This window comes from Silurus meridionalis, chromosome 9 (assembly GCF_014805685.1).
Source record: "Silurus meridionalis isolate SWU-2019-XX chromosome 9, ASM1480568v1, whole genome shotgun sequence".
Lineage (NCBI taxonomy): Eukaryota > Metazoa > Chordata > Actinopteri > Siluriformes > Siluridae > Silurus > Silurus meridionalis.
The window spans coordinates 17,191,295-17,211,489 of record NC_060892.1 but is presented as its reverse complement, the minus strand read 5'-3'; the positions used below and the strand labels follow the sequence as shown (position 1 = coordinate 17,211,489).

General features: G+C 37.2%; 2 protein-coding genes across 8 annotated transcripts in view; both read left to right on the top strand.

The window, feature by feature from the left end:
* vrk3 (VRK serine/threonine kinase 3) overlaps window positions 1–10,733 on the top strand; it is a 13,487-nt gene extending 2,754 nt beyond the window's left edge. The window contains exons 3-12 of the mRNA XM_046857300.1: window positions 48–182; window positions 703–758; window positions 882–948; window positions 5,309–5,390; window positions 5,471–5,567; window positions 5,911–6,003; window positions 8,150–8,282; window positions 8,362–8,482; window positions 10,061–10,119; window positions 10,200–10,733. Of these exons, the coding sequence (XP_046713256.1) occupies window positions 48–182; window positions 703–758; window positions 882–948; window positions 5,309–5,390; window positions 5,471–5,567; window positions 5,911–6,003; window positions 8,150–8,282; window positions 8,362–8,482; window positions 10,061–10,119; window positions 10,200–10,339 (983 nt within the window). The 3' untranslated portion in view covers window positions 10,340–10,733. The remainder of the gene's footprint in view (window positions 1–47; window positions 183–702; window positions 759–881; window positions 949–5,308; window positions 5,391–5,470; window positions 5,568–5,910; window positions 6,004–8,149; window positions 8,283–8,361; window positions 8,483–10,060; window positions 10,120–10,199) is intronic.
* A 3,003-nt stretch (window positions 10,734–13,736) lies between these two features.
* Window positions 13,737–19,928, top strand: acd (ACD shelterin complex subunit and telomerase recruitment factor). Of its 7 annotated transcripts, none has more exons than XM_046857296.1 (14): window positions 13,737–13,842; window positions 13,934–14,058; window positions 14,622–14,743; window positions 15,855–15,945; window positions 16,157–16,236; window positions 16,325–16,369; window positions 16,896–16,942; window positions 17,108–17,259; window positions 17,356–17,434; window positions 17,556–17,714; window positions 17,937–18,056; window positions 18,694–18,968; window positions 19,203–19,279; window positions 19,618–19,928. In XM_046857296.1, exons 1-14 carry the CDS (start codon window positions 13,809–13,811, stop codon window positions 19,724–19,726), a joined length of 1,515 nt encoding a protein of 504 aa, XP_046713252.1. In that variant the 5' UTR covers window positions 13,737–13,808; the 3' UTR covers window positions 19,727–19,928. The 7 variants fall into 7 exon arrangements, with proteins under 7 accessions (XP_046713252.1, XP_046713254.1, XP_046713250.1 ...); XM_046857298.1 differs by having other exon boundaries at window positions 17,919–18,020; XM_046857294.1 differs by having other exon boundaries at window positions 17,919–18,056.
* The last annotated feature ends 267 nt before the right edge of the window (window positions 19,929–20,195 follow it).

Here is a 20,195-nt window from a genome sequence, read left to right as displayed (position 1 = left end):
TAGTGTAAATAATTCTTATGTTGTGTTCTTTGCATTTGTCTTTAAAGGTAAAGGAAAGCGGTCGAAGCGACTGTGTGCTCTGGAGCCCCTGCCAGAAGGAATGGAGTTTTGTGACCAGTCAGGAAAGAAATGGACACTCAGGAAGCTGTTAAGTCAATCAGACATGGAGCTGACATACGAAGGTACGCCTGATCCTGGCTTTATTTAGAAAACAGACCAAATATTAAAGCAGCTATGAGTAATGGTGATTGAGTTGGTAGCTCAGTGAATAAGGCATTTGACTCTGGATTGGAAGGCCACAAGTCCAAATAGTAGCACCACCGCATTTTCACAACTGGGCCATTAACCCTCGACTGTCCCTTAACCCAAAAGTCGCTCTGGATAATAGTGTCTGCCAAATGCCTAAAATGTAAAGATTGGAGAAGATGATATGTACAAGAAGCTTGAGCCGACAATCTGACTGTTTGATCCCACAATCATAGTGCAGTTTATCATTTGATGTTAAGGAAAAATGGTGAAACTAAGGAGCTTTGCTTTTGATGGTGTTGGGGTGGGCTGGTGAAGTCTGTTTTTTGGGTTGTATGAGAGAGCAGTATATTAGGCCAAGCAGAAGGAGAGTGGTATAGGTGAAGAAAGATCTATGAAGCTTGTAATACATTATGTGGTGTATGAGAGAGTTAAAACTATTGGTTGTGTGTTAAGTGCAACAGGGTGGAGTACGGAGCTCATCTAATGACTCAAAACACATAGTGAGGCTGGTGAGAATTGAGACATTTTATTCAATACAATTATATAATCTATTTTATACAAATATAATTATCAAGCAAGGTAAGTCTTTGTTTACACGGTGTGTGTGTGTGTGTGTGTGTGTGTGTCCTCAGGGTGCCAAAGATGGACAGCTGTATAAGGAACAAAATTTTCTTCAAAGAGCTGCGAAACCTGCTGCAGGTCAGTGTGTAACCTCATAACAATCTCCTGACAATTAACCTTATTTATAGCTGATAAAGAGTGTGTGCGTGAGACAGAGATTTTATATATGTGTATATATACACACACACACACACACACACAATCAAAATGAGAGAACAATTCATAAACAATTAAACGATTCTGAAATAATGTCATCGTCACTGCTCAACAGTTGGAGTTTTTGTTCTGTCTATACCATGCTACCAGAACAACTTTTCCACAAAATAACTAAAGCATTAAAAATATATATATATATATATATATATATATATATATATATATATATATATATATATCTATCAAGACACTGTATGACAAGACAGATCCTTACCCTGTTCAGCGCTGAACTGGTGAGCAATTCCAGCTGCAGTGTGGAAACGATTGCCCATTGAGATCCCCCGCAGTGTCCTGTCCTCTCTTGTATTTGTCTTCCGTGGACGACCAGCCTTCTTGGCGGACTTGAATGAGTTTGTGATGTTGTAAAGATTCAATATCCTTATAATCACCGATTTGGAACGACCAACTTGTCTTGCTATGGCTGATAGGGTCATCCCTTTGGCCTTCATCTGGACAACCTGCTGCCGGAGGCTTTCAGTCACTTTAGAACGGCCCACCATCTTGCAGAGTCAGTGGAACTGGAAGTTAGGCTGCCAGTTAAATAGGGGTTGACAGATATTCAAGGAAATTAGCACCAGGTGCCAGATTAACACCAATAACTGGGAGGTATCTGAAAGTGTTCTCTAATTTTGATCAGTGTGTTTTATAAATAATATTTTTTTTAATGCCTTAGTTATTTTGTGGAAAAGGTGTTCTGGTAGCATGGTATAGACAGGACAAAAACTCCTTCAATTGTTGAGCAGTGACGATGACATTATTTCAGAATTGCTCATAAATTGTTCTCTAATTTTGATCGCCTGTGTGTGTGTGTGTGTGTGTGTGTGTGTATATATATATATGTATATATATATAATATATAATATATTAGTCGGTGTGTGTGTATGTGTGTACTAATCACAAAGCCGATTGTGGCTTTGTGATTAGTACACACATACACAAACCTACGATATACAGTGGAACCCGCTTATCTCAACCTCGGTTACCTCGACAACCCTATAAAGTCGACGTTTTTGAAGTGGAACCGCCAAATTCTCGCTTTTTCTAAGCATTTTTTTATCGGTAATATCTCGAGCACAAGGGGGGAAAAATTTGCCATTTAACATCAGTTATCTCGGTGCAGCCGCAGAAGAACTCGCGGAAGTGGCGGAAAAATCAAGCCTTACAGCTGCCACAGGTGTTGTATTGTATACTGGTGAATCTCTGCTGTTAGTTAGTGCACATATGCCTTTTGTTGTTAAATGTTATGCGAGACGGGAGGCGAAAGCCGGGCTTGGCGGCGCGGAACGTGTGATGACCACCCAAAAGCAAAAAATGAATCTTCCTAGGATCGGGGGGGAATCCGCGATGCGCTTTGGGAAGAAAAGCGCAGCCGTTGAGAGAGTGCCGGTGGAAAGGCACGTACCGGGATACACATGAGCGATAACAACGACCGCCGTGAACCAACATATACCCACAATAACGGACAGTGAGAGTGTGGAAGTTTAAATAGGAGCTGGTGATGATGATAAACGAGCACCACATGTGCGTGATTGAAGCCGCGGGAGCTTCAGAGAAAGCGGCCGAGAAAACACCTGACACGCCAAAGGGGGCGTGGCAGGGGGATTCCTGACAGATAAACATGTACTGTATGTATTTTTATGTGTTTGACTTCATCAAACAAATCGCAGCAACGCTGTTGTGTAAAAAAAACCTTCAAAAACACGTGCATGTACATTCTCATTTATTAACGCACATCATGTACATAAAGAAATTTCAAGCACGTTAATATATTGCCGCCATTTTGATTTTCGTTTATCTCAATCATCGGTTATCTCGATGCTTTTTGGCGACCCCCTAGGACATCGACATAACCGGGTTCCACTGTATGTGTGTGTGTATGTATGTATGTATGTATATATATATATATATATATATATATATATATATATATATATATATATATATATATATATATATATATATATATATATATATATTATAGATAGATAGATAGATAGATAGATAGATAGATAGATATTTCCATTTATCTATCTATCTATCTATCTATCTATCTATCTATCTATCTATCTATCTATCTGTTTACCTTGAATTCCTTTCTTGTTTGTCCTTTTGCTTTCTTCAAATTATACTTTTTGATTTCCATCTCCTCTTCTCTCTTCCCTTTCTCTTTTTTTTTTTTCTTTTCCTTCCATTGGCACTCACAAAAATACAGTTAAATTCAGAAAAATGTTGGTTCTTCTAATTGTGTGTAAATCTTTGTAAATTATGCAAATAACTGATTTCAGATATTCCTGTATGTTTATACATAGAATATTCTTTTTTTTCTTCTTCTCTCACCACATCTATAAATCTCTTCCTTGGTCTTCCTCTTTTCCTTCTTCCTGGCAGCTCCATCCTCAGCATTCTCCTACCGATATACCCCATGTCCCTCTTCTGCACATGTCCAAACCATCTCAATCGCGCCTCCCTCACCTTGTCCCCAAAACGTCCTACATGCGCTGTCCTCCTAATAAACTAATTTCTAATCCTGTCCACCGTCGTCACTCCCAACGAAAACTTCAACATATTCAGCTCTGCTACCTCCAGCGCCGCCTCCTGTCTTTTAGTTAATGCCACTGTCTCTAAACCATACATCACAAATCCTTTTCTCCTTCCTTAGTGTCCAACTTCTCATACAGTTTTGTCATATGGCTTTTCCTTGGCTTTCGCCACATCCCTCTTTACCTTTTCCCAATTCTGTTTTGCCAACCTCTTTCCCATTATGCTTTCCTGCACTTGCTCATTCCACCGCCATTGTTTTCCTTTCTATTTCCAGATGTCTCACCAAGTACCTTTCTAGCTGTCTCCTTTATCACTTCTGCAGTAGTTGCTCAATCATCCAGCACCTTTTCACCACCACTGAGCCCCTGTCTGACCTCTTCCCTGAATCTCACACTACAGTCTTCCTCCTTCAGTTTCCACCATCTTATTCTTCTTTCAGTCCTCACTCTCCTCCACTCTTATGTTACCCTGTGCTCCTCCTTCTTCTTAAAATATGTATTCACCACTGCCATTTCCATCCTTTTAGCAAAATCTACCACCATCTGCCCTTCCACATTCCTCTCCTTAAAGACGTACCTACCATCACCTCCTCATCACCTCTGTTCCCTTCACCTATATGGCCAATGAAATCTACCTTAATCACCCATCTTTCATTCCTGGGTACACCTTCTACCTTTTCATCTAACTCACTCCAGAATCCTTCCTTCTCCTCCATCCCACAACCCACTTGTGGAGCATAAACACTGATGACATTCATCATCACAGCTTCACGTTCATCACCCTATCAAAAACTCTCTTCATCTCCACTACACTTTTACTGTACTCTTCCTTCAGAATCACCCCTACACCATTTCTCTTTCCATCCACACATGATAGAACAGTTTAAACCCACCTCCAATATTTCTGGCCTTACTCCCTTTCCACTTGGTCTCCTGAACACACAACATATCTACCTTTCTCCTCTCCATCATATCAGCTATCTCTCTCCCTTTACCAGTCATAGTACTAAGATTCAAAGTACTAACTATAACTTCCACTCTCCTACACTTCCCTTTTCCCTGTCGTCTCTGTAGACGTCTTCCTCCTCTCCTTCTCCTACTTTAGCCCAATTTCCACCAGTACCCTGTTGGTTAACGATACCTGTGGCGGTCGTTGGTAACCGGGGCCTCGACCGATCCGGTATGAAATTCTGATTCGTGATCCGCATATCAGAAACACATTCTCATATAGATCATTAGGTCGGAGAGTAAAATCCAGAGTATTTAGTGAAAACCAAGCATCAATTTTATTTGCCATAAATTAAAAAAAAGAAAGCGAGCGGACACACGTGAAAAATAAAAACAAATAAAACTTTAATGTATTTTATTAATTTATAAATGTTTGTTAATTAATGGTAAAGAAATGGTGGCATATAAATGGAGGACGGGTCCATCTGTCTGTGTAGAGCCATAAGCTTTAATGAAACCTCAGCTGCTAAAGGATTTAGCACTAACATTTTGCTAATTTTTCTTCTTATTATTATTATTGTTATTATATATATTCAGGCAGAAGTAAGTCAAAATAACTTCCACTTTTCAGCTTCAGATCTTGAATGCTCATTTCATTCTTCCAGTTTTGGTTTATGCACAGACTGACTGCAAAAAAAAAGAATTACTGTGTGCATTTGTGTTTATCTTTTCAGTGGAGAAATGGATGAAGAAACTGGGTTTGGATTTCCTTGGAATTGCTACAAGTGTTGGTTTTGGTGTTCATGAAGCATACAGGTGTGTGTTTATGTCTTCGTGTAAAATATAAACACAGTTTCTTATGTGTGTTTAACCTATTTGTGTCTGTCACACTGTAGGTTTTTGATATTTCCTGATATGGGCTGCACTCTGCAGTCAGTTCTGCACACACAGAGTCCTAGTGAGAGAGAAGTCCTGCAGCTGGCACTGCGATTAGTACACTTTTTAATTCCATTTAATTTTTTCCTATTGATTTTTATAATTTTTTTTACCTATATTGTTTCTCATAATTTCCTTAATTTTTTTTTTTTTCTTTACGTTTCTCTCTTTTACATTCCGACCCTTTAATGCTTATTTCCTTTACAATCTTTTCCTTGGCTTTATGTTAATTTCTTATCTTTTTATAATTATTTTCCATTTTTCATCCTCAATCTTTAATCTTAAACTTTTCTTTTACTTTTCTGTCATTACTATAACTGAATTCCTAGTTCTTTAAAGGAATATTTATAGTAATCGGGGGGTGTGTGTGTGTGTGTGTGTGTGTGTGTTCTAACTGTAGATAGATGCTCTGGAGTTTATCCATGAAAACGAGTACGTTCACGCAGACATCCATGCAGGAAACATCTACATCAGCACACGGGGACACACTCGGGTCAGCTTTTCTTATCTTTTGTACTGGTTTTTAAACTTTAGTCTCTGCATTAATTGTTAGTACAGCTACTGTAGGAATGTTGGAGAGGTGCAGTGAGAGTGATGGATAGATGGATGGAACTTTATTGTCCTTGCATAGTACAGGTACACAGTGTCAAAAATGCAGTTTAGCATCTAACAGAAGTGCAAAAATTAGCAATTGTGCAAATAGACAAGTGCAGATAAATGTTACCACCACAAAGTGTTTTAATATATATATTTACTTATTAAACACACATTTTCAACTTAAAAAAAAAAGAAGATTCATTCAAATGTAAAATGTCCACAAAAAAGTATTTATTAGTATAAAAAATTATAATAAAAAAATCATAACGTTGTAAGCAGCTACAAACATGCATGTTGCTGAGAATTTACTAAAAACTTTACTAAAAATTTACTGCATTATCACTTGACTGTTAGAAAGCACTGACGCTGGAGACTCCTTCAATAAGCGCTACGTTTACTTTATAATAGAGGTCGACCGATTGAATGGCTAACGATGCGGGAAAAAACTAAAGCCGACAGACGCTAAAAAATCAGCTGACATTCACCGATGGCCTACTATCAGCTTGGTGTGTCCCAGGCTTTAAATACTTATCATTTGTACTTAATCTCTTATATATGTCATATGATGCTACTTTTGAAGAAAGAATGGGAGTAACTTTTTGTTAGTGAGGCTTGAACCAGCTGTAGCTGAGGTAGGCACGGGTACTGGAGCAAATACACTGATTCCTCTGCACACCTGTTTTTGGGACGTTTCTCTGATTCTTCTTTGCAGAACCTCTCAAGCTCTATCAGGTTCCATGGGGAGCATCAGTGCACAGCCATTTAAAGATCTCTCCAGAGATGTTCAGTCGGGTTTAAGTCTGGGCTGTGGCTGGGTCACTCAAGGACATTTCCAGAGTCGTCTTAAAGCCACTCTCTTGGCTGTGTACTAAGGGTCTTGTCTTGTTGGAAGATGAACCGGTCTGAGGTCTAGATTGCTCTGGAGCAGGTTTTTATCAAGGATGTCTCTCTACATTGCTGCAATTATATTTTCTTCCACCCTGACTAGTCCTCCAGTTCCTCTCGCTGAAAAACATCCACACAGCATGATGCTGTCACCACCATGCTTCACTCTAGGGACGTATTGGCCAGGTGATGAGTGGTGCCTGGTTTCCTCCAGACATGACGCTTGGCATTCAGGCCAAGGAGTTCAATCTTTGTTTCTGATGGTCTAAGAGTCCTTCAGGTGCCTTTTGGAAAACTCCAGGTAGGCAGTCATGTGCGTTTTACTGAGGAGTGGCTTCTGTCTGGCAACTCTACCATACAGGCCTGAATGGTGGAGTGCTGCACAGATGGTTGTTCTTTTAGAGTGACCATTGGGTTCTTGGTCACCTGCCTGGCTTAGGCCCTCCTCCTCAGATCACTCCGTTTGGCCGGGTGGCCCGCTCTAGAAGAGTCCTGGTGGCTTCAAACTTCTTTCATTTATAGATGATTGAGGCTACTGTGCTCACTGGGATCTTCAATGCAGTTATTTCTCTCTACCATTTCCCAGATCTGTGTCTCAATACAATCCTGTCTCAGAGGTCTACAGACCTACATTCCTTGGACTTTATGGCTTGGTTTGTGCACTTGCATGTTAACCGTGCGACCTTATAGACAGATGTGTTCCTTTCGAAATCAGAATCAGGTTTATTGGCCCACAAGTTGACACACGAGAAATTTGCTTCCAGCTGTTAGTGACTCTCAAAAGTACAGACATAAATAACACTATACATTCAGCTTGGACTTTACAAGACAAAAACAGACAAGATAAAAACAGACTATACAAGAAAATACAGACAATGTGAGACAATATAGACAGTAAAAGAATTAAATGGTAATACAAAGTATGTGTAACATATACGGATATTGTGATGACTGACAGTTCTGAAAAGGCAGTACTTATAGATATGAAGCAGGGAATATAATTATGGCGAGTTGTAAATGAGGGTGCTTGCCTGGGATAAAAAACTGTTTGACGAGAAAATTTATAATTTTTTTACAGGTTAATGAATTATGTGTGCGTGTGTGTGTGTGTGTGTGTGTGTGTGTGTGTGTGTGTGTGTGTGTGTGTGTGGTTGTAGGTGTTCCTGTCGGGTTTTTGTCACGCATTCCGCTTCTGTCCCGGAGGAAAACATGTAGAATATCGGGAAGGCAGCCAGATGCCTCATCAGGGAAACATCAACTTCATCAGCGTAGATTCGCACAAAGGGGCCGGTAATGAGCGCTCACACACTCTCACACACACAAATACCTCCCTGTCTCATCTGATTGGCTTTGCGTGTGTGTGCCACAGCCCCATCTCGGCGCAGTGATCTGCAGTCTCTGGGTTTTTGTTTGCTCTTCTGGTTGACTGGCGATCTGCCCTGGAGCCTAAACACTCAGTCAGGGTCTACAGTTTCTGCTATGAAGGAGAGGTAACACACACACACACACACACACACACACACACACACACACACACTTTGGGGGTGTAATGGTACATCAAATTTACGTTTCTGTACGGTTGTGTTAAATTTCGGGGGAAGAAATGCAAAACAATAAATTGATTGTCTTTTTTTTTTTTTATTTACGCAGTTTATTATTTTTAACATTAGTGAATATCAACATTTTAAATTTTTTAAACAATTTAAAATAAAATGCCAGCTTGGTTAAATAAAATATAAAATAATATTATATAAAAATAAAATTAAATAAAGCAAGTGCCAATCAATTGATTTAATTGAGTAATCAATAAAATTGGCACTAATTTAAATTGATTTAATCAAATTAAATAAATGAAAAAAATGTATTAAATAGTTTACATTTGTTAGACCCTATTTGGGTAATACAGGTGTCAGTGTGGGTGTTTTACATTTAATATTTAAGTTTTTAAAGATATGATCTGCTTAACTGTTCTACTTATTTCAGCATTCTTTAAGAAATGTTTTTATTCCTTCCATCTTTGATGCAGTCACGTCCTCGATATGTGGCATTGTCAGGATTTTATCTTTTTAAGAGAAATTATTGAAGCTTGAAAAAGAAGCTTCTTTAGTGTTGCCATGAATTCGCAAAACAAAGATTTAGGTTCTTATTTTATTTATTTATTTTTATTTATTTATATATATATATATATATATATATATATATATATATATATATATATATATATATATATATATATATATATATATATATATAAAATACACACACACACCCCTGGCATTGTTGTGTATGTTTTCAAGTGTAATAATAATATTCTCAAAATGCAAGGCAGAGACTAAACAAATTTGCCGTCTGCCACAATCTGAGTTTCCTCAGGAACGTATTATGTTCGGCACATAATAATACCTGCACGAAAGCCCTGTACAGAAAACTATTGGTACGAATACGTGTACGGTTACACCCCTAACATTCAGTATATACAAGCAGTCGTGAGCATTTTATTGTGCATCTTCATTATCGCACCACAAACAGTCTCATGCTTTTCATTACGATATTACAATTATTTAATTCACTGATTTCATTCCAAAACCTAAAAATGTAAATACTTAATCACCACTGAGTGCAAAAGTTTGCACACCCACAAAACAAGTCAGTTACTCCAGACGCTCACATGTGAGACATGCAAGTCAAAACAATATTTTACCCTCAAAATTATTTCTCACCTTGGGGTGAAAATTGAGTGCTTTTGTTTGTAAATGACATTACATTAATAAAAACACTGGTGATTTTTAGATTGAGTTCTCATATGGTGGGAAAACTTCAAACCATAATAGTTTAGTTAACATGTATTTGTAAGTGTTTTTGTAAATAAATTGAAAATTAAAGATCGATCCTATTGGGGTTTTTTTTCACCAGGTAACCACTAGGGGGTGCGTGTGTGCAACGTCTTGATCTTGATTGAAAATAATAAACACTAAAGTGTGTGTGTGTGTGTGTGTGTGTGTGTGTGTGTGTGTGTGTGTGTGTGTGTGTGTGTGTGTGTGTGTGTGTGTGTGTGTGCGCGCATACAGGTACATGGCTGATATTCCTGCATTAATGAAATACTGTTTTAAAAAGAAAAAAGCTTCAGGTGAGTGTTATATCGTTGCTATGAACTGAATTTTATGTGTGTGATATATTCAGAGCTTTTGTATGTGTTTGTGTTTGTAGGTGCGTTACAGAGCTACCTGTCTCAGGTGATAAGTCTGCACTACACAGAGAAGCCAAATTACTCTGTGCTAAAACAGGAGCTGGATGAGGCTTTACAGAAGCTGGGAGGAACATTAGGAGAAGCGCTGAATCTCCGCTAAAATGATTTCTACACACTGATGTCTAAACACGGATCACCATATCAAAACTTTCTGTACAAATAAATACGAGTGATTTATTTTTTATTTTAGGTAAAGGCAGAGTGGCACGTGATGCCTCTCATACCAGATTGGATTTTACAAATAAATAATTAGATTTTAGACAGAATTGTATTATTAATATTTCTACAATGTTTTAAGGGTGTGTTTTAACGTTTTACATCACAGGGCCATAATCGACTTGCAACTTATTCGTTTTAAAGTTAAAACCATTGAGATTTGACTTTTTGTTCACTTTTAGTTTTTAGCACTGTCACAGTTGTTGAAATTTCCTTTTTAATAAGTTATTAATGATTTGTGTGTGAATTTTGACAATAAAATCGTTTTTTAAAAGTTATTAGCTTGTTTATATTTTAATATTTAAAGTTTCTCAAATGAGGTCTTTTACTTTACCCCAGTTATCTTTGGTTTCTTCATTAGTGGTCTCATTAGTGTCTAAATCTCTTTCTATAAAGTTTCTATAAAGATGCAGTTTTATCCACCATGCAGGTCAATTTTGAAGGTATTTTGTTTTTTCCCCGCATAATATTTGTAATGCTTCACTTTTTTAGGTCTTTAATTCTTTCTTGTCCATGATTCGAAGATATACACTAATAAATAGATACTTTTTTTTTTTTTTTTTTTTTTTAGTAAAATCAATAGATAAGGTATAGAAATCATGTTTCTATACAATTTTATTTCAAAGCAGCTTTGCTCTAACAGGGAAAGGTTCAAGACTTCATTACCAACTGATACTCAACCCTACAATGGCTCAACAGAAAGGTCTATTGAGCCCACTGTGTCCAAGTATTTTGCATTCATAATTAAAAATATACTGCATATTGCACAACTCAGGCAATCCTGGTATTGAACCATAAGACTTGAGTCTACATGCTTTTACCTTGCACACAGACACATTTGCACTATTTTGTGCAACTAAAACATTAATAATTTACACGTCTCGGTTTTTGGATTCATCGCACAGGAATGTATTTTTCCGACAAATAATCTTGTCTTAATATATATATATATATATATATATATATATATATATATATATATATATATATATTGGTAAGTGTGATTATGTTCTCTGTGGTTGCACTGGTATGATTCACTAAGAAACACGGGCGATGCTCTCCTATAAGCATCCTTTTTAAATGTGAAAAAAGAAGGCTGTGAAAAAGTGTCTATGATCAAATAAAATATCTCTGTTTTATCATTTATTTCTGTTAAATATCTAACAACTGTTGGCACCCTTGTTAATTCATATGAATAAAATGTATTTGAAGTATATTTCTGGTATACATCAGAGTGACTAGAAACAGAAAATATTCAGCCACGACTTCAACACAGGCAAAAATCTTTAAGTAATTATTACAGTTGGTAAAACAAAGGAATCAAGGAATATTACTGTGCTATATATATATATATATATATATATATATATATATATATATATATATATATATATATATATACAAACCTGATTCCAAAAAAGTTGGGACACTCTACAAATTGTGAATAAAAAAGGAATGCAATAATTTACAAATCTCATAAACTTGTATTCTATTCACAATAGGCTATAGATAACATATTAAATGTTGAAAGTGAGACATTTTAAAATGTCATGCCAAATATTGGCTCATTTTGGATTTCATTCCAAACATTCCAAAAAAGTTGGGACAGGTTAGGAGGCCGGTAAAGTAAAATGTACATATAAGGAATGGCTGGAGGACCAATTTGCAACTTATAAGGTCAATTGGCAACATGCTTGGGTTTAAAAAAGAGCCTCTCAGAATGGCAGTGTCTCTCAGAAGTCAAGATGGGCAGAGGATCAACAATTCCCCCAATGCTGTGGTGAAAAATAGTGGAGCAATATCAGAAAGGAGTTTAAAGTTATCATCATCAAGTTATCATTCATCTACAGTGCCATTTGCCATTGCCGACTAAAACTCTATAGGTCAAAAAAGAAGCCGTATCTAAACATGATCCAGAAGCGCAGGCGTTTTCTCTGGGCCAAGCCTCATTTAAAATCGACTGTGGCAAAGTGGAAAACTGTTTTGTGGTCAGACGAATCAAAATTTGAAGTTCTTTTTGGAAAACTGGGATGCCATGTCATCCGGACTAAAGGGGATAAGGACAACTGAAGTTGTTATCAGCGCTCAGAAGCCTGCATCTCTGATGGTATTGGGTTGCATGAGTGCATGTGGCATGGGCAGCTTACACATCTGGAAAGGCACCATCAATGCTGAAATGTATATCCAGGTTCTAGAACAACATATGCTCCCATCCAGACGTCGTCTCTTTCAGGGAAGACCTTGCATTTTCCAACATGACAATGCCAGACCACATACTGCATCAATTACAACATCATGGCTGCTTAGAAGAAGGATCCGGGTACTGAAACGGCCAACCTGCAGTCCAGATCTTTCACCCATAGAAAACATTTGGCGACAAAGAAGACCTAAGACAGATGAGCAACTAGAAGCTCATCCAAGTATTTTAAATATAGTAAAAGATAACACAAGTGGACACAACATGCAGTTTTTAAATGAAGGTTTTTATTATTGAGGGAAAACGAAATCCAAAACTGTGTGAAAAAGTGTTTGCCCCCTAAACCTAATAACTGATTGGCCACCCTTAGCAGCAACAACTGCAACCGAGCGTTTGAGATAACCTGCAATGAGTCTGTTACAGCGCTGTGGAGGAATTTTGGTCACTCATCTATGCAGAATTGTTGTAAATCAGCCACATTGGATGTTTTTCAAGCATTAACCGGTTGTTTAATGTGCGACAGCATTTCAGTAGGATTCAGGTCAGGACTTTGACTAGGCCACTCCAAAGTCTTTGGATTTTGTTTTCCCTCAATGATAAAAACCTTCATTTAAAAACTGCATGTTGTGTTCAATTGTGTTATCTTTTACTAATATTTAAATTAGTTCAATGATCTGAAACATTAAAGTGTGACAAACACGCAAAAAAACAAGAAATCAGGACTGTAGGAGGTAGGAACAGAGGGGATTCATGGATGTGGTAAAGGAAGACTTGCAGGTTGTTGGTTTGAAAGAGGCAGATGTAAAGGACAGAGTAGCATGAAGACTCTGTGGCGCCCCCTATTGGGAGCAGCCGAAAGTAGAAGTATAGTATATGTTTTAAGTATATTGTATGTATATGTGTGCAATTATTATTTCTTATTTGTGGTCTATTGTGAGTTTTTGTGTATTTTAAAGTCTAGAGAAGTTTTAAATCAGCCAGTTTTCCCCGTAGAGATTAATTCTCTACGTTACTCCGCTCTGTTTCCTTAAGAGGGCAGCAGAGTCTCGCCGATGCTTTTATATATTTTTACTCGGAACTTAAAACCTCTGCGTGTTTCTACACGGAGCGAAAACGCGAACGTAGCGTTGAAGTGTGCCGCCAATTCAGCTACCGAATGTTGATTAAAACATTTACGCAACATTTCAGCTGTAAGCGCGGGCAATAAAAATAGAAACAGAACAAACAGTGTTGTAACATATTATGGTGATGTAAACAAACGTCCTGAAAATATCTGTTTAGATGTATTTGCCGCTATAATGCGTCGCTACAGGACTGAGAGTAAACCGGAGCCTTGGATCGAGCAGCTGATTGAAAACTACGGCGAAGAGCAACGAGAAATCAGCGTCAGAGCTCATGTAGTCGGGGTGAGGCTCGGACTCCTGACCTGCTTTAAAAAAAAAAAAAAAACTGAATAATTAATTAAGTTTACAGCAGAAAGTTGGATAAAAATCGGTGTTTTTGATTATTTATTTAACTTGATAAAGAAACTACGGAAGCCCGTTTCCGCAACGAATAATATAAAACGTTATTTCGATGTCTTTATCTCACAATTCTGACTTTTTTTCTGAGATTTGCGAGATACAAACTGACTTTCTTTCCTCAGAATTGTGAGAGATAAACTCGTAATTCCGAGTTATACAGTCAGAATTCTGCCCTTTTCCCTCGCAATTGCGAGTTTCTAACTCATTTGCCATACTTTCTGGTAAATCACTATAGAAAACCGAGATGTGGTTCTTACAGAATACGGGTGTAACCTCTTTATTTTATTGTAAACAGAACTTTGTATTCCCGTATAATATGACGGATATGGAAGCCTTCACCCCTGTGGCACCTCTGGAGTCACGCCCTAATAAGAAGGTGGAGTGGATGTGTGTACTGTGTCTATGTGCAATAATATGTTAAACAAAGTGTGTGTGTGTGTGTGTAGGTGAGTGACTTGACCGAGTCTCAGCGCACGGATGAGAGCGATGCCTGCATGCTGTTCCTGTCCGATGGGACTGTGTTTATTCCCGCGGTGCTCAGCGCAGGCGCCTGGGAGCGCATGCAGGAGTGAGTACAACACACACAACTTATTAACTATGTGTTATGACACCAGCGACTAAACACCTGAGCCCTCGACTAATTTTACACTATAATCATCACCATCATCATCATCAGCAGCAGCAGCCTGGTGTGTTAAATCAGCCTGAACTTGTCGATCCAAAACACACTTAAAAACGTTTTTAACACAAACTCAACACAGTAGCTTTATCTTCTCATGAATTCACTCCATGAGGATTTTAGCACCAGATTATATAGAATTAAAACTTAGAAAATGCATGTTTTAGCCTTCCGTTGTTTTTGAAGACTCAGATTCACACACACACACTGGTGATCCCATTTAGGTTCAAATCAGAATCAATAAGTTGTTCACTTAATACAAATGAATATAAATATTTCTTACTGGATTTATGTATCAGAAAAGTGTTGTATGTGAACAATTACTTAAATTAATCATTTGTTCACAAACTGCTGTTTTTTTTTAATAACAAAAAACCCACACATCATTTTATTAAATAATCATAATAGATATGAAAGGATTTCGTGCATGAATACATATTGTAATGTTATCATATGTTTGTTTGTTTGTGTATTTGTTTATTTATTAATTTGATATTAAGGAATACAATTAACTAAAAGATTTAGAAAGTAAGGAATGTCTGCTTATTATAATTGATCATGTTTCAAACTTTCATTACATTTTGCATTAATGAGACACTTTAATATCTATTATTTCTATGTATTTGTTTATTTTTAATAATTTTAAGATTTATGTATTGTCAACAATAGTATAATGTCACCAGTAACGGTAATATTCATTATGTAATTAACAAAAAAAAGATATATATAAAAAAAAAGATAATTATAAAAAAACTATTAACCTAAATGTATATTTTTTTGTTGTTTGTTTGTTTCATTTTATTTTATTCTCATTGCAAAGCTTAATAATGTAAATAAGCTTAACCTGGAGCTCAAACCTGAATAAATGAAACGGTTCACTTGATGAATAAAAAACAAAATGATAGAAATATATTCAGGTTTTTGTGTCAGTAATAAACAGTAACTGTGTGTGTGTGTGTGTGTGTGTGTGTGTGTGTGTGTGTGTGTGTGTATATTTCAGGTTAGAGGAGAGAGACACATTTTCAGGTTTAGACAACACGACAGTGTCAGTGCGAAACTTCCAGCTGCAGTTTCACATGGACCCGGAGCTGGTACACTTTATATAACTATCTAAATATATGAATGCAATCTCAATTGAACATTGATTACAACAATAACACTATAATAACACTATCTTTATTACTTGTGATAAGATCATCATTTTCCAGCCATTACTTTTATTACTTTTTCATTTCCTTTTAGGTCTCCACCAAAATTAATAAACTACTTTTCTCCCTTCTCCCTTTTTTCTTTTTCTTTTAGACAACCTGTCAGTTTTATCTCATTGTTCATCACATTGTCACCGTGGGTCGAGTCACTCAGCATCACCGGCCTCCGAGCTGGTAATACCTTTTCCACCATACACAATAATTTAATTTTAAATACACAGCTTAAACCTTCAATATTTCAAAACCTCTCCTTTGTTTTCAGTACGACGCTTCTGTCAGTCAAACAACAAATCCTGAGGACGTGGCGGTATGTGTGTATGTGTGTGTGTGTGTGTGTGTGTGTGTGTGTGTGTGTGTGTGTGTGTGTGTGTGTGTGAAATTATTTTAATTTATCTCTAACAAAGTTATGTTTAAATATCCCTTTGTGTCAAATCCAGACTAAATAAAAAAATGCAATAAATTACCAAATGTGTTTATGTAACACCTGATTTAGCTTAAGCCTCTCCCCCAAAAAACCCACCATAAAATGCAAACCTTACAAACGACCGAACGCTACATGATGGTGTTTGATATGCGGTATAGCTTTCATTAATGCAGGTCAGCCATTGCAGGGCATCAACTACTGTAGACACAGTAACTCCTCCCACTATCATGGGGTGCCATTAATTTTGTACAACTTTTCTTTTTGGCCTTAATTAATGCATGTTTTCAACTGGGTATATTTCCATTACCTTCATACAATAAACACTGAATATAAGACTGTGTGTGTGTGTGTGATCAGTTGGTTGGTCTCTTTTCTCTGTCCTGATGTCACATCTTATTTTCCACTTCAGATCCCTGGTGAAGGAGAGTTCAGAATCTACTATGAGCTCCCAGTCAGGTTGGTCTCACACACATACACACAAACACGCATTAATTTTTATACATACATACATGAACAGTTGCGCATACACATCTTATTATTCTCCTCTAAACCGGACTTCTCACATTTGCAGTTAATACAATTGAAAATGTTTGTTGTTGTTGGATAATATTTTTCATATAGGATTGCCACTTTCCTGTCTGCTGGGGGCGTGGTACAACGACCTCATCACGGACCTCCTGAATGATGCAATCCAGAAAATAACCGCACCCACCGTGGGTCACCTGGGGATGGCCACACATACTCGCTGGCACAGAGACAGACTTCGCTGCAGGGTAAGATGGTATCCATAGCAACTAGGTGGTACCAGCTGTCAGTACAACATCCAAACAAGTGTGTGTGTGTGTGGGTGTGTGGCTTTTTTTTTCCAGGGTGAGGAGAGTTTCAGCACTCCTGTGTCTCATCTCCTGATCCCACAGGAGCAAAAGGAGATGTTGACAGCTGATCCCGGTACTGTACTGTCTCCCGTCTAATTAATTGCTCCTTATCATTGCGGACCTTCGGGAATTCCACCAGACGAGTTTCTCCATGCATGTGTTTTTGTTTCCCCCTTGAATGTTTCTGTGCTCAGGTGTGTCGAACAAAACTTGGAGCGGACTGGGGCCTCCTCACGTAGGAGAAACCTTGAAGCGGCCAGTCATGTTGCAGGACGAGGGCGGAGATCTGCCTGCCATGGCTTCGGATAGGCTGGAACATGGGCATCAGCTTACTCTGAACAACACAAGACCGGGTAAGAGACAGGAGCAGTGATGTGGAAATGCTGAGGAGAGTAAATGCTACTCAAGGGATCTTATTGCGATGTTGTTGTACCCTCCCCCTTTCCCCGCCCTTAACACACACACACACACACACACACACACACACACACACACACACACACACACACACACACACACACACACACACACAGCTTTTTCTCTTCCTGGTCTCTCAGACGTCTGGTGTGTTAAAGATGGGGAAGGAGAAGAAGAAAGAGAAGAAGGAGGAGGAGAGAACGGGCAGGAAGAGAGCCCCTGGGATTTGTTCGGTCCTGCTGGTGACCTGCTATTGATTCCATCATTATCTTCAGAGAGTAATTTATTGTTTTGCTAAATTAGTGCAATACACCCAGTGTTCCAGCTTTAAGCTAAAAAACCTGCATAATATAAGTAGCATGTGTTCAAATGCGAGTTAAATAGAGTAAACAACAGTTAATTATAATCTATAATAAAGAATGATTGAATAAATAGATTACATTCCATTTTTTTTGTATGAATAATATGTGTATAATTTAGGAGTTATGGTATGTGGATATATAAATATTAATATTTGTTCACAGGCTGGCGGATGTTTTTGTTGTTGTAGTGTTTATTTTTCAAAATATGTATGGATTTCCATAAAGGGCTTTGCATTAGTAATATTAATAATAATATTGATAACACACATTTGTTTATTTTGGTTTTTATTATTTATGATTATAACTGTTATTATGAAATATTAAAATTCAAACTTCAATAAATGCATATTTATTTAAATAGTTTATATATATTGTAAAAAAAATTACATTTCAATTTTTTTGTATATAATGTTTGTATATTATCATTTTGTAAAATTATTTTGTTAAATGTATATAATAAATACATTTAAAGATCTAAGCATGTTTATGGATTACATAGCAAATAATTGTGGTTTTCTTCTCACAATCTTCTCATCTTCTTGGTCATTTGTAGGCAGCGTGGATTTACTCTTGCAACAAGGCAGTCGCTCGCTGCTCACCAACAGTGGCTCGGCCAAGGAGTCCACGATCATCAGTCAACCATTTCATAGACCAGGACCATCATGTGACCTGACAACCACAGACCTGCATCAGGAGCCACAAATACCAAGTCCATTAACATTAACTGAACACATTGCAGCCACATGTTTGAAAGAACAATCCCCAACAGGCAATCCCCAAAAAATATCCCCCCATGTGTCACACACTCCAACTGCCAAAAAAAGCCGGGTAGGTGTATACATGCGCACGCGCACACACACACACACACACACACACACACACACACACACACACACACATATATATATATATATATATATATATATATATATATATATATACACACACACACATCATTTACATATTATATATAATATACACACACATGTTTGGCACAGTCATGCAAAATCTCAGTCAGTTGTGTTGTAAATAAATGTTTTTTTCTTTAACGGCCACCAACAGGTTCATTCAGACGGCAGCAGTTTCGCATACACGTATGAACCTTGTCCGAAAGTGGCCTCGGCTCTGAGTCAGTTTAAGTAAGTCCAGATGAAAAAGGAAAATTAAAATAAATTAGTAAATAGCACAAAAAGCAGAATACACACTCATATTATCTTGTCTTTTTGTGTTGGTGTTTTTATGTGTCTAATTGAAAATGAATGCATAGCAAACACAATAGGGAAAAATACTTAAGAAAATACACTACTAATTACATTACAAACAAAACAAATTATTTTACCTTCTATATATGACCAAACAAATTGTATAAATCAATTGTTTATTATTATTTATTACTTAGTTGAGTGTGCTTTGTAAAAAGACTCTGTGTGTGTGTGTGTGTGTGTGTGTGTGTGTGTGTGTGTGTGTGTGTTTGCAGGGTCCCAGAGCAGCTGGTGCAGTGGGCGGCGGCTTACCTGGGGACTCCTCGGCATGATCTTATTGTCAGCAGTGGAGTGGAGCTGAGAAAGGTTGCAATAATGAAATAATTTTCATTAATATTTTCTGTATGTTGTTTACAAAATAATGTGTGTATTGTAATGAGATTATTAAATATATATTTTAAATGATTGTCATTATTGATATGGTTGTTCACAAGTCTTACTAAAAAAATTATATAAAAAAAAAGACAGTTTGTAGTAATAAAGTGGTTTGCATCAATAATAAATAGAATTACATGACAAAGTATTATATAGGTAATATAAATGACTTTTTTATTGGAACACCTGTACACCTGTTGTCTCATACAGTTGCATGTCACCTCACGCCAGTCACGTGCCAGTAGTTTAAATGCATCACATAAAATCATACAAGAGCTTCACTGCATTTTGGTTTGAGATTTTTAGAAACTAATCATAACCTGCTGGGATTTTCACACGCAACGGTCTGTAGAAATTTTGCAACTGATGAGAAAAACATAAACCGATCAGTTCTGCGCCAGACTGGTTCAGGCAAACC